This window comes from Trichomycterus rosablanca, chromosome 26 (genome assembly GCF_030014385.1).
Source record: "Trichomycterus rosablanca isolate fTriRos1 chromosome 26, fTriRos1.hap1, whole genome shotgun sequence".
NCBI lineage: Eukaryota > Metazoa > Chordata > Actinopteri > Siluriformes > Trichomycteridae > Trichomycterus > Trichomycterus rosablanca.
Window position 1 is genome coordinate 16292734 of NC_086013.1, and position 14366 is coordinate 16307099.

At 46.0% G+C, this 14366-nt stretch overlaps 1 protein-coding gene across 1 annotated transcript in view; it reads right to left on the minus strand.

The window, feature by feature from the left end:
• The window catches only part of LOC134303423 (astrotactin-2-like), a 311971-nt gene that overhangs the window by 202344 nt on the left and 95261 nt on the right, over window positions 1-14366 (minus strand). Inside the window, exon 3 of the mRNA XM_062988832.1 lies at window positions 10694-11093. Within this exon, the coding sequence (XP_062844902.1) occupies window positions 10694-11093 (400 nt within the window). The remainder of the gene's footprint in view (window positions 1-10693; window positions 11094-14366) is intronic.

Here is a 14366-nt window from a genome sequence, read left to right on the forward strand (position 1 = left end):
ATAAAACACTAATAAATAAATAATAAAATAAAGTAAAAAAAAATAAAATAAGAAAAAAAATTAGACCACAAGACAGCGACATTAAATACAACTGAGCCTCAGCTAATTCTATCCCGCCACCTAATCAACCTTTGAGGTCGTCCCTACGTCGCTAGCTTTGTCTTCAATTACATGAAATCCAATCAGGTCCTCGTGGTGCCCTTTGATAAAGGAATCCGTCAAAAACGATGCAAAAAGTGGCCTCCAGAAAGCTACTGGAGTCACTGAATGTCGTTTATTTTCAGCTGAAGGCTAGACATTGTGGACCGGTTAATCTACTGATTTGAGCTAGTCTAGGAGTACCTCAGGGTTCAATCCTAGGTCCGTTAAAACTGAATAGTTTGGGATATTTCCAGAAAACCCAGAACTTGTCACTGCAGCTCACTAGCTACTAAACTATTTATTAGGTGTATTGTGGCTACAGTTTGGGGAAGGCCCTTTCCTGTTCCGTTAATTTGGAGCAGATGAACACCAGTTATGGAAAGATAGCAAAGCATGATGTTCTATCGTTTCATTCTAGCTGTAAAGACTAGCAGCATTCATACCAGCGACATCCTAGACTAGCCCGCATGCTACGCTCCATCTTCTACTACTCGCTCTGTCGCTGGGTGGAACACAATCAACTGTGTCTGTTGAGCGCCCAATCAGGCTAGTAGCACCACCGAGACTTGAGCTTGAGAGCCAGGCTAGCGTATTGAGCCGCCGCTCAAGTGGCAATCTGAATAATTCGAGCTTGATTGAATGGTCTCTTGATTTTCCGAGCTGTGACCTTGACTTTGAGAAAGTCGCCACTCAAAAACGTTTTTTTCTTTTCTTTTACATGATTATTATTTTTAATAATTGTTATTTTTTACTTCGACCGTTCGGTGCCTGTTTGGTTTTCCGCTGCTGATGAAGAAATTGCCAGAACAATCAAGCAGCCGAGGCACAAATCACGCCTGATTGTCGGCTGTGTTCCACTATTATTTAAGAGCAGTGAATTTTACACAGTACAGGGAAACACCCAGAAAGAATATAAAACACACAGCGGTGTGGGTGCAGCGTAACTCAGGGGTCCCGCAGAGCTGGGTTTAAACCTCGTTTTAGGTCACTGTGTTTCCAATTTGGTACCCATCTGTCAAACATCAGTGACAGCTTCATCCCAGTCAGGCCTGTCGCACACAAATAGGGTCAATCGTCAGCCAATCCACCTTCTGCATGTTTCTAAGAAATAAAAGAGCTTGTGTGTGTATAAAAGTTCCAAGTGGGGTCATTGACTCACTGAATCAATCACTAAATCACTCACTGACTCTCTCACTGACTCACTCACTCACAGATTCATTGGCTCACTAACTCACTGAATCACTTACTGACTTACTCACTGACTCACTCACAGATTCACTCACTCACACACAGATTCCTTTACTCAGTCACTCTCTCACTCACACACAGATTCACTCATTCATTTGACTCACTTATTAACTCCCTCACTGACTCTCTTACTCATTCACTTACTTATTTACTCACTCATGGATTCCCTCACTTACAGATTCACTCACTCACATACTCACTCATACAGTCACTCATGCACTAACACACCAATTCACTCACTCACATATTCATTCGCTCACTCACATATTTATTGACTCACTGAATCCCTCACTGACTCACTCACTCACTTATTCACTCAATCATTTGCTTCCTCATTCACTCACTGACTCAGTGAATCACTCACTCACTCACATATTCATTGACTTACTGTATACCTCACTGACTCACTAATTTACTCACTCACTCACACACAGATTCACTTACTGAATCATTTACTGACTGACTCATTTACTCACTTATTCACTCACAGATTCACTCATTTGCTCAAGCACTCACTGAATCACTCACACACACACACACACACACACACACACACACACACACACACACACCATATTCCTTTATTACTGACAGGAAAAAAAACAGGCACCAATAAAAAGCAGTTTTACCAAAGAGGCTTGAAAAATATCGACCTCATGTTAGAACAGATTACATTCTGAGAGCTCCATCAGCTCGGATAACGAATCATATTTAAAACTCTGTGTACAGGATCGTGTGTGTGTGTGTGATTGTGTGTGTGTGTGTGTGTGTGAACACTATTTCATGCTCAGACACCCAACATGCCTGCTGCTATTTCATGCCAATAGAAGGGCACGGAGAGGTGACCCAGATGGAGGCGACACTGTGTACTCGTGTCATTTTCACACTCGTTTCACTTTCCGCTGAGTGAACAAGTCTCCGCCTGCCATACGGTCAGATCCTGCCGCAGTCCGGCCACTTCTATTGATTTTTCTTTTTATTACAGGATGGCTGGTTGCCTGACACTCGTTTTTTTGGACTCGGGTTGGGTGTGTTTACGACGTGTCATCCTTAAATACTCATACTCATACTTCAGGGGTACCGGAAGATGCTGGACGACCAGGAGAGTCATGAGGAGTCTCATCGTGCCTTGGCAGGGATGCAGGGCATCACATACTCTCACATCAGAGCAGCCAATCCACCTTGCGCGACCTGGCCAGAACATTGTGAAGCTCCTTACGTTCAGGTACCAGAGACAAGGATCAAACCCAGATCCCCAGGACCCATGCTGCTGTGCAGCACTCTCTGCTTCACCCATGCCACCTCGCCATCCCTGGATGAACGACAGCCGGACGCTTTGTCACCTCTTGTCGCCACCGGTGTGAATGTAGGGTTAGTGATCGCCCCAAACCCAGGTAAATAGGGAGGGTTGCGTGCAAAAGGGACACAAACTGCTGACACGTTGTTGGGCGACCAAGACTTAACGTCTCCAGAGGACCTGAAGACTTTGGCGTCTGGTACTGACCACCAGAAGATCCACCGCGGGTCAAACTGCAGACCATTTTAATCCTGGCATTAAGGTGGAGATGAAGACCAGTCATGGCGCTTTTGGTAACTTTCGCCAACCATCAAAGGCACCTAGGAAAATGGACACTGGTCAGTAGACTGGACAGACAAATCATGTAATGCCCACAGGACATTGAAGTTGAAGGACGTGCTGGAAGCAGCCAGATACACGTTATACACATTATCTCTGGATTTTGTACCACATCCGACACCCCCTGCAGATGTTAGAGAACAGGTCAACGCTTCCACACGGGAAACCCAATATCCAGCGTCACCCCTGTCTGAGCAGAACCGAGCAACAGTTCCCGTTCTTCAGCACACCCGGTGCGTTCGGGACGTCTTCGTTTCACAGTTTGTACTCGGTTACGTATTAGTGCTCGTCTCAGACGGATAATCCGTCTCAGAGACGGGACGTGGGTGGATTCCCACAGCAGGATTCCATGCTAATGCTTAGATACGTGATGAGTAATTGTAGTCTCCACGGTAAATACAACAGATCTCATTTGTAGCACCTTGGGACACTGGGCGCTACCAGCAGGTCCTTCAGCTCTTAATGTGCACCCTGGTGCCAAGTCTTCACTGCGTAAATGGAACACGCTTGCTTCTGAAGTCCATGTTATCTAGGACAAAAGAGGGATTGGTCGTACCAGGTGACCTTTCCATGGTCTAGTGTCCTGCACCAGTAGTCTCATGCCTGGTCGTCCTTGTGAAGATGGGCAGAAGTTAGCACGAGCACTTGGACTGACCTGTGACTATGCAGCCTCGTAAACAAAGGGTTTGATGCGCTCAGGTCAACACCAGGATTGAAAAGATCTGCATTTTGAGCCGCAGTTGCTCTTCTGTTGAAGGGTTTCATGTCCTTTGACATCAATGATCTGGCCAACCAATGCCCTGTTGGCAGCGCCTAGGTGGTTCTTCCGCTCGCTTGTTCTTGAGAACTCTTTAGAATAGAATCAAATAGAATAGAATCTTTTATTGAAATATTCTAGCTTGTTTGGAAGCTGGGGTCAGCCAGTGTACGGTGCCCCTGGAGTAGACAGGGTTGAGAACCTTGCTCAAGGGTCCAACAGTGGCTGTGTGGTAAAGCTAAGATTCAAATCCTCAACCTTTCGATTGATAACCCAAAGCCCTACCCACTAGACTACCACTGTCCTACTGTTAGGCTGAAAGTTGTCTTGACTTGACTTTTTTGGAAGTGAAGTTGGTACATTGGATCTCTGAAGAATGCTCAGGTGGCTCAGCGGTGAAGTATGCAAACACACTACTGCTGAGAGCGGTGCTAGCGGCCAGTCAGGCATCTGCACGGACATGATTGGCTGATGTCTAAGTGAAGTGGATAAGGGATGGCAGAAAGGCCTAGCCGCTGCCGGTCCCATGCCCAGATGATCCGTGCCAAGCCTGGTTGTGATGCCAAGGAATGGAAAGGAAACGCCCAGGTTCCTCCTGCCCCTCTCGATCACCAGTGATAAACATGATCGGACACTAATCGTGCTTCTCTTCTTCTCACCAGCTGATTGATTGGCACCCACCACATTGTCACGCCGCGCTTTATTTATCGAGCTGGCTGGCGTCCCCCCGGGCCGGACGGCCAGACGTCGTTTGTTAGCCTGTTTACAGGACCGGCGCACCTCTGATGAATAGAAGAACGGCGTTTCAGAAACAGAGTGGCGGTTAGCGCCCGGCGTTCGGTAGAAACCTGATTAAAAGTTGGAGCGAATGATTTCGGCGTATCGACTTTCTCTCTGCAGCGCTTTCTGATTTACTGATTGCTCGGAGAAGTTCAAAATCAAAGGCTGATTCGATAAAGTCCGGCCGCCTCCGGGAACCACCGCCGCAGTTCTTTAGGCTTCGAGTACCTTTATGAACGATAAAGTCGGGGGTCTCGTGAGGTTTCGGTCTGTAATAGATTTGTAATGAGGTTCATATCGTTCCTGTTAGAAGACGGTATGGAAGCCCGACGGCATGGAAGCCCAGTCACAACTCTTACTGGAGGAAGGACGGCAGAGTTTTGACTAAATACATCAAAGATTGTAAAAAGTGTTTTAGCACTCATACAAAGGAGAAGCTAAAGAGAAGCTAACCAAAGTAAAAAAGCCTAATTTTTTTCCCTTCCAAGAGTAAACGATTCGCACCAGACTCTCTTATCACCCGGCGTACTGTTTAACACACAGACAAGTGAATAAATACGCTTTATTTGAGGCCGTAAGATCCTGTAATGTGAGCGGTCTCGCCCCCCGGAGGACTCGGTACCCAACGTTTCCATCCCTTACTGTTTAGAAGACAATAGCTCACAGGTAGCGCTTAGCACGAGGCTAATTCCATACAGCAGATCCGTGATCCGTCCATTCTCCTCCGTCCTTCCCCCGAGGGACGAGAGTCCGAGCGTCCGAGCGGCCGAGCTGACCTTCAACCTGCCTCGTTGGCGCGCGATGAATTTCAATTTCTCACACGTTTAAAGATAGCTCGGAGACGTGATGACCTTTTTATCTCAGCAAAGTCTGTGGATGATGAGGGCGTTTTACTCTGATACGCTGATACGTCTTTGTCTTCGTCTGCTTCGCTCGCGTCTGCGGTTCTACCAGAGTAAATACGTTAAATACAAACGAGGGTCGGACTTCTGTGGTTATCTTTCGCGAGCTGAGTGTGATGGATGTGATTCGCTGGCATCTTCTTACCACATTTTTTTAGTATTCTAATTCATAAATAGCAAAACCTTTAATTGGAGCGAGGGCAGAAGGCAGAGCTTTACCAGGGGGCAGTTCCATCATGAGGCCCCCAAAACAGCGATACTTGGGTGAGATCCCAGAAGGATAGAGAATGCTGGCATTGCAAGCCAGCCAAAATCCGGACCAGACCGAGCGAAACGGAGATAGAGAAACTGTGACGTATAGAGGAACTTCCACCTGGAGAGAATGAACACTTACAAGGCATGTGACTGTCAATTAAGATAAACTGATGCATCAATTATCTGCACCTCCGTGCCCCCTCTGTCAGCCAAACTGGCAACACAGAAGGACGCAACTCACTGCTACATTGAAGCAAATCAGCCGTGTCCACAGGCACAAATGAACACAATCACACTTCGAAGTCACGTTTAAAGCTTAACCAGAGGAGCGAAGACTCACACTTAGTAGCAACATGAAGGGAATACCGAGCGCACGTCCAAACATTTGTGGGTTAATAAAGGCACCCGTAAAGAAACACTCATTTTCCGAGTCTCTGATCCGATTACTCCTCAGGTTTTAAAGATAACGCTCAGACAAGGTCACAATGCGAGCGCTGTGCCACGGGAATTAATCGACGCGATAATAAATGCACGCCGGCCCCGCTCGGAGAGCGCCGATGAACGGGCATGACGCCAGGAGAATCTGCCTAATGATTTATTCAAGGCCAGAGCCCGGCTGTTTGTCCACATCGCTTAGAGGAATCTTCATCCCTTATCCGGCGGATAAAGGCCGATGTTATCGTCGCAGTCCGCACACTTCAGCAGCCGCCGCTTAAACCGTGAGTCGTACGCAGTAAAAACAAACAACGGCCTTTATTCAGCCCCAGAACCAGCATTAGAGGATTTCACTCCCGGAAAATAGAGAAAAAGGAAAAGTCCAGAATGTGGACTACTGAATGCAAGGTCAGGGCTCGTTGCAGGACACTGAGGTTCCTTTTGTAACCGGGGGGGTCGCGGCTTGCTTCTCGAAATAAAAATATCAACAAAAAATAAAAGCGGCCAAAATAATACAAACATAATTACATCCGCAGCCTGCAAACGGAGAAAGTGGACAGAACAGGGACAATGCAGAACTGAGAACTGGACGTCACCCAGAGCTTCCATTTGTATGTAAAGCTTTGCAGACGTCTGTACCGCAAGTCTGATGATCTTAAATGTATTAAAAATATAAAAATATTTATTTCTTACAAGATGCAACATAGAACAGATAGAATCGTCTTGTAAGGAGCTTCTCAGAAGAGTGGCTGCTGTTATAGCTGCAAAAATCACATAGAGTTTAGTTTATTTTAATACCATTGTCCAGCAAGCTCATGGTCAGGTGTCCAAATACTTTTGGCCATACAGGTTCTGTCTGGAAACCAAGTGAGCTGCCTTGCTTGCTCCTGAATGCTGGGATTGCCTTCAGCGCTGTTATTCAGTCAGATCATCACTCATTTTAAGGAATCTAAGAATTTAGACACGCCCTCTTCTCAGGAGTGTAGGATGATGTAAAATGCGTCCGTGTAGAGAGATCAGTGAGTTTTCAGACAGACAGAAAATAAAACACGTCAATAAATAATTCAAAAGAATGTAAACAAGATTGTGCATCAAATCCAAAACAATTACAGATCCTCCCCTGATCGTCCGGCCTTCCCTCCCGCCCGTCTATCGTTTGTCTGCGTCTGGGTGACGGATGGGGTCAACCAGGATGCGCCAGCCAAATTGCTTCTCCAGAATGATAAATACGGCGGGTCACACGGGTCACTCACAGGAGAGGAGTGTGTTTAACTTTTAGCCATGCATTATTTAAGACGGCACGCTCACACACACAAAACAGTAAATAAAATAAAAACCCGCCGCCATTCGCCGCACGTCTGTGAATTATTAAACACGGGCGGAAACGCGGGCGGGGTCGTTTGAGGTTCTGAATTAAGAGTGGACATTAATCTGACCTCTCTGATAGGTTTGATCCCTCTGGTTTTAAACTTGGCATCAGTTGTGTGTTTTAGTTCTTATAGCTTTAACCTCACAGCGTCCGGGACTATTTTTAAGCACATAATCCCTGAAGGACAAACCCAGGCTCTTTATTAAGAAGGATAATAAGAGGAAATTTATAGTCTAGTGTTAAAGAAAACCCCCTAAAGTATCGGAACAAAACAGCCAACGACCATGATGATAAAAACTCCAAACATTTAAGGCATCGTGTAAATTTTAAAAAATCCTTCCTTCCTTCCAAACTTCCCAACGTCCTTCCTTCCTTCCGAACAAACAAACTTCTGAACTTCCTTCCTTCCCTTCCAACTTTATTCCCAACCATCTTTTGAACTTCCTTACGAACTTCCAAACTTCCTTACGAACTTCCAAACTTCCTTTCGAACTTCCTTACTTCCTTCCCAGCATACTTCCAAACTTCCTTTCGAACTTCCTTTTTTCCTTCCTTCCTTCCAAACTTCCTTCCTTCCAAGTTCCCTCCCTCCTTCCTTCCTTCCGAACTTCCTTCATTACGAACTTCCTTCATTCCGAACCTCTTTTCATCCAAACTTCCTTCCTTCTGAACGAAAGAACGTCCTTCCTTTCAAACTTCCTTCCCTCTTTCTTTCCTTCCTTCCGAACTTCTTTCCAAATTATTTTCCTTCCCTACAAACTTCCTTCTGAACTTCCTTCCAAACTTCTGAACGTCCTTTATTTATTTTGTTTGTTTGGCTACCAATCTGGAGGTGTACTGGGCTAACACATGCTTCCTCTGCCTCCTTTCAGACCTTATTGCCATCAGAACGCATCGGAAAAGCTTTGCAGGCTAAGTAGTCGTCCATATGTGTGAGTTCATACTGCCGATATCACTTCTAAAGATAGGTGAGACTAAAAAGCCACGCCCACCACGCAAAACAACGAGCTAATTAGGGTTTTTTGGACTCCTGAATACAGCAAAGTTGTATAAACAGACACGGCGTTGATATCGAGTCGCTCTCTCTCACCGGCCTCGCAATCAACTCACTGGCCTTCACGCTCGTCCGCCGGGAACCGTCCTAACCAGCTCATCAGCGCCACGTCGATGATCCGCGCTCTCTCCGGCTCGCCTCTCCGCCTGAGCCTCTCCGAAAAAAATTCAGGTCAACAGCTATAATTAGCCTCCGCCTGGCAGGTGACTCCAGATCTAACTCCCAAGATGCGCTCGAATATGCCACGTCACTCGAAATGCCACCTTTGCTGCCATCGCCAGCTTCACTCAGGTGTCAAGAGGATGATTGCTGGTACCGAGCTGAGAGCAGACCGCCGCCGGCTCTGATGGATGCCGGATGTGTTCGTGAGTGCGTTAGTCTGGGGAAAAGGTGGAGCCCCGGATCAGCGGTTAACCTGACTGTGTGTCTATGTACTGTGGGAGGAAACCGGAGCACCTGGAGGAAACCCACACAGACACGGGAAAAACACAGACCGGGCTGCTCGACCTGGGAACCGAACTCGATTGGGTTTGTGTGCAATCCTGCCTCAGTAGAGAGGATTCTAATGCGAAATGAAACTCATACGGGAGATTATTTAGACGCTCTACTTACGTCACCACAGTTTTAGCTTACTAAGCTAACACAGTTAGCCTCAGGCCGTTCAAACCGACGGGCTGAGGCGGCACAACCAGCTAACGTTTCCATCCATGTACCAAAAACGATCCCTGACGAGCCCCAATTTACAAATAAACAACACTTGTATAATTACACCTTTATACAAATTAAACATCAATGAGGATTTACTTAAATTTCAAGAGAACTCCGTTGGTTGCTCTGCATTTTATTTGTCCGCCACGTTTGTAGTTTTTTGTGAGAATAGTCGTGCCGCACTGAATGCTGGGATTGCCTTCAGCGCTGAGGAAGCGTCGGACGCTCCCTCGTCATTTAGTCAGATCATCACTCAGAATTAAGGCGCCGGGCGGCACGGTGGCTCGGTGGGTAGCACTCTCGCCTCACTCTCGCAAGAAGGTCCTGGTTCAATCCCCAGGCAGGCAGCGTGGGCCGGGTCCTTTTTGTGTGGAGTTTGTATGTTCTCCCCATGTCTGCGTGGGTTTCCTCCGGGAGCAGTCAGGTTAACTGGAGACACTGAATTGCCCTATAGATAAACTGGTGTGTGTGTGTCTGCCATGCAATGGACTGGCGCCCTGTCCAGGGTGTTACTGTGTGCCTTGCGCCCATTGAAAAGCTGGTTTAGGCTCCAGCACCCGCCCACGACCCTAATTGGATAACCGGTTAAGAAAGTGAGTGAGTGAGAATTAAGGTGCCTCAGTAGGAGCATTTTAAGGGATCTGTGTAAGATGATGTAAAATTCGTCTGTGTAGAGAGGTCAGTGGGTTTTCAGACAGACCCAGTGTTTCCAGTTTCCTGTTAAACCATGCTCGCCCACTACTGCTGAGGATCTGGGGATCCAGGGTTCGAATTTCAGTGGCGCTATTGGCCGTCTGGACGTGGGACCATTGGGAGCTGGTCATGCGCTGTGGCGACACCTAAACCTTGACGTAGATTCAACGAACCATATTCTGTAACGGTCTAAAAAAATATGGACTTGTTTTATCTCTCCGTGCCGGATGCTAAGCTTTTTATTCAGTTCAGGCCACATTGTTCCCCATTTTTTACCCAAAATCCCCTTCTCAGCCCCGTCTCAAATGAGTATGTGCTATTTCGTGCCCCCGAGTGAAAGCAAATCTGTACAAAGGGGTGCGAAACCAAACCAGTTCCATCCAGCGCTCATAGTAATGCATATTTAACGGCTGGGCCACATTATCACGCGACGTTCCGCAGTATCACCGTGTTACATGAATCAATGAGGCCTGCAGTGCCCACGGGGTTCCCATTCATCACCTGGGTGCTTACTGTGCACCCTTAATGCCCACCTTCGTCTGAGCAGAATGTGGATTAAACAGCAATGCTTTACTCCAAACGTTCGTACCTTTAAATATTAACCAGGACCAGGCATTGTGGACGGGTTCATCAAGAGCGAAAATCAAGCACAAGATCCAACATCAAACCAAACCAAAACCAACACCAGCCTGCTTATTAAACCCAGCTCTCTCACCTCGGTTATCCAGGCTGTGTTTGTGGTTGGCGTCGCATCCCACTTTCCCCAGACTGTCCATGCTCCGCGTCCCCTGGCTGCAGAAATCGTCGTCCAGCATCACCTTCCCATCCAGCTGCTGTCCGGGCTGCTCGTCGTCCTCGCAGTCGCAGTCGTCCAGTATGGGCGTCTCCCGGATGGCCATGCCGATGACCGAGCCGTGCTGGTGGGACCGGGGCGTCCGGAAGCCGTCCCTGGACTGCGGCGGTCCCAGCAGAACCGAGGGGATGTAATGGATCTCGTGGGTGGCCTCGGTGCTGGCGCTCTTCTGCGGGGCCCGGCGGCGCCTGCACCAGCGCTGGCGGGTGTACAGGACCAGGGTGAAGAGGAGGATGAGGAGGAGAAGGGCAATCAGGCCACCCTGTACGGAAAAGAGAGAATCGAGAGGTTAGTTCATGTCCCAATGAACACTTCAGGATGAATTTTCCAACATCAGTGCATGACATCATAAATGCTCCGGGTAAATGGGCACAAAGGCCCAAAGACACAGTCCGAACACCCTTCCATAGATTGTTAACACTCCACCCGATCTGAATCTAAAGTAAGACTGAATCCTGGGTTGCCACATTTGCCATTTTAACACAAACTGGGATACTAAAAAGTGTGTTTTAGACACATTGTGTGCTGAATACTTTTGCTAGACCTGGCAACCCTGACCAACTTTATAGGGCACAGTCACGCTGGAACAGGTAAGGGTCTTCCCTAAATTGTTGCTCTAAAGCCGGAAGCATATCATTTAGCAATTGTTGTGGCTGAAATACATAAATTCAAAAAATGTGAATACTTTTGTCCATACAGTGTACGTTTAATTAGGCGCATTAGAGGAAACCACAAAACCTCGGCCAGCAGAAACTTCGGGTACGGTTTATTTTCATTAAACTGTTTGGCTTTAAACATCAAAGGAGCGTTTAACAACAACAAAGAGACCCGAAATACAAATAAGCACCTCGAGCCCATTAGAGCGACTTTCTAGCGTTCACCTGTCCTGCATGATTAGAAACATCAAAGCGCTGTTTATTCTACACTCGTTTTATTGTTGTATTTATTTTAACAAAATGATTTATTTTATTGGCTGTGTTGTACATGTGTGTGTGTGTGGTAGCTTGCAGTGGTTTATTCCAATTTATTTATTTATTTATTTATTTATTTATTTATTTATTTATTTATTTATTTATTTACTTATTTTTTTATTTTATTTATTCTTTTCTTTTCACATTTATTCTTTTCTTATTTATTTATTTATTTATTTATTTATTTATTTATTTATTTATTTATTTATTTATTTATTTATTTATTCATTTATTTATAGCAGCTCCATGAGAAACACTTTAATGCTTTCAAAATGGTGTGAAACTGGACAGACCATGAAAAAATGGACAGAGCAGAGCAGGAGGGTCTCGATGAGCCTCAAACCTTCAACTAGAAGTTCAAGCTGTAAAGCAATTCAGTGAGCTCAATGGAGAGGGTCTGGGTTAAAATCTGGAGATCTCTCTATACAGATGCATTTTATGTCGTCCTACACCCCGAGAAGAGGGCGTGTCTAAATACTTAGCTCCCTTAAAATGCTCCTACTGAGGCGGCTTCATTCTGAGTGATAATCTGACTGAATAATGAGGCAGCATCCGACGCTTCCTCAGTGCTGAAGATCAATCCCAGTATTCAGTGCTGCACGACTTTTCTCACAGAAAACTACAAACGTGGCGGACGAATATAACGCGGAGCAACCAACTGAGTTCTTTTACATGTAAAATCCTCATGAATGTTTAATGTGTATAAAGGTGCACGAGTGTCGTTTATTGTAAATTCGACAGTTTCAGATGCTTGATTGAGACGTTTGGGCTGGTCAGGATGTTTCGATCTCTTTCCTCAGCACCATTTCGGTCTATTTACTGTTGATTTGTGCGTTGGCGCTGTAACGGCGCCCCGTCCAAACCCGGCACCGCTCTGCCAGATGGCGTATGAAGTCCGTCCTCGTTAGACTGTTTGTTTATTCTTAATTAAGTCTTAAACACGGAGGGAAACGTTCAGCTGTGTAGCGTTTTTTTAATTGCTCGATGCTTGGCGAGGTTGCTGTTGGATACTAAGGGGAATTCATGCAGAATTATTTGCTAAATTAATGTACAATTTTATTTTTATTTTCTTTTGTGTTTTGCAGGTCAGTTAGGTTTGAAGTTACTGCTGCTGTAAACATCATACATGTAATTAAATTGTTGCTGCATGGTAAATTTATTTATTTATTCATTCGTTTATTTATTAATTAATTAATAATAAATTAATTAATTAATTAATTTATTTATTCACTTATTTATTTATTTATTTATTTATTTATTTATTTATTCACTTATTCATTCAATTCTTTATTTATTTATTTACTTAGTTATTTAAAAAAAAAAATTATGCAAATGAATGCCTGCAACACAATCCAAAAAATGTTGTCGCTGCCGCCACCCCCACAGCACACATCACTTCTTGTCACCTGCCAGGGGCGGGGCCTCAAAGAGCAAGTATTGCGTTCAAGATCAGCCCCAGGTGCTTCGACCGGTCAGCAGAGGTCACACTTACACACAGACAAAGAACCCTGTTTCAGTCATCGTCCCTCCCCCTACAGGCACACACCCAAGCATAATCGTGTCTGTGTAGACGTCCGGCTGGCTGATAGCTTGAATGAATAAATAAAAAATTTAAATAAATAAATAAATAATTCTTTTATTCTAACTGCCGGCACCTCAACAACACAAATCACTTCTCGTCACCTGCCGGGGGCGGGGCCTCACAGACTGTAATACTGCATCTGCAGGAACCTCGACTGGTCAGCAGAGGTCACACTTACCCTGTTTTAGCCATCAGATGCACAGCTTATCGTAATCGTGCGTCTGTGTAGGCGCCCGGCTGGCTGATAGCAGGACTGAGATTCAAACTCAAGAGCACTGGTGGGCTAGCTACCTCAGTAGGAGCATTTTAAGGCACCTAAGAATTTAGACATGCCTGCTTCTCGGGATCGTACGAAGCTCTGAGCAGAGGAGTCACCACACGGATTGTCAGGCTTAGTCGTTAAGCAGGCCTGGCATGGGGTACACAGGGGTGCAGGGGGGGTATTAGGTGGAGTAAAGCTGGTTTTCAGCACCAACTGGCTCCTCAGCTGCAGTCTGGTCTGTCATATGTGGTATTACCCACAATGTGGTATTACCCACAATTCCATGCTGTTGCACACTGGTTCAGTGGAGAATTAACTGGGAACAGAGGAAACAGATTTAACCTTTTAAATCCACCGACTCGCTGCCGGGGACGAACGGAATCAGAAGCTTTTTGAAGAACCCTCGTGATCATGATCAGCGGGTCCTTTAGATCCTTTAGGTTTCCTCACAGTCAGTACCAGACGTTCTCTCTCCACCCTGCATCAGTTTCTCCGCCGGGCGCTCTCACGATTATCAATCACCGAGTTTAAAAATTCCATCTTCATGAGCAAAAACAAACCCGCTCACATTACAGCTCGTGCACCCGAGGCTGTTCATAAATCACCCGCCACCGCCACCGGACGGGCACCGCGACGGGCGCGTCTCACCCCGACTCAACGGCTTCATTAATCTGGTGGTGTGGCGGTGTGGACGCCGAGAATCAACCCTCTTCTGAGTCA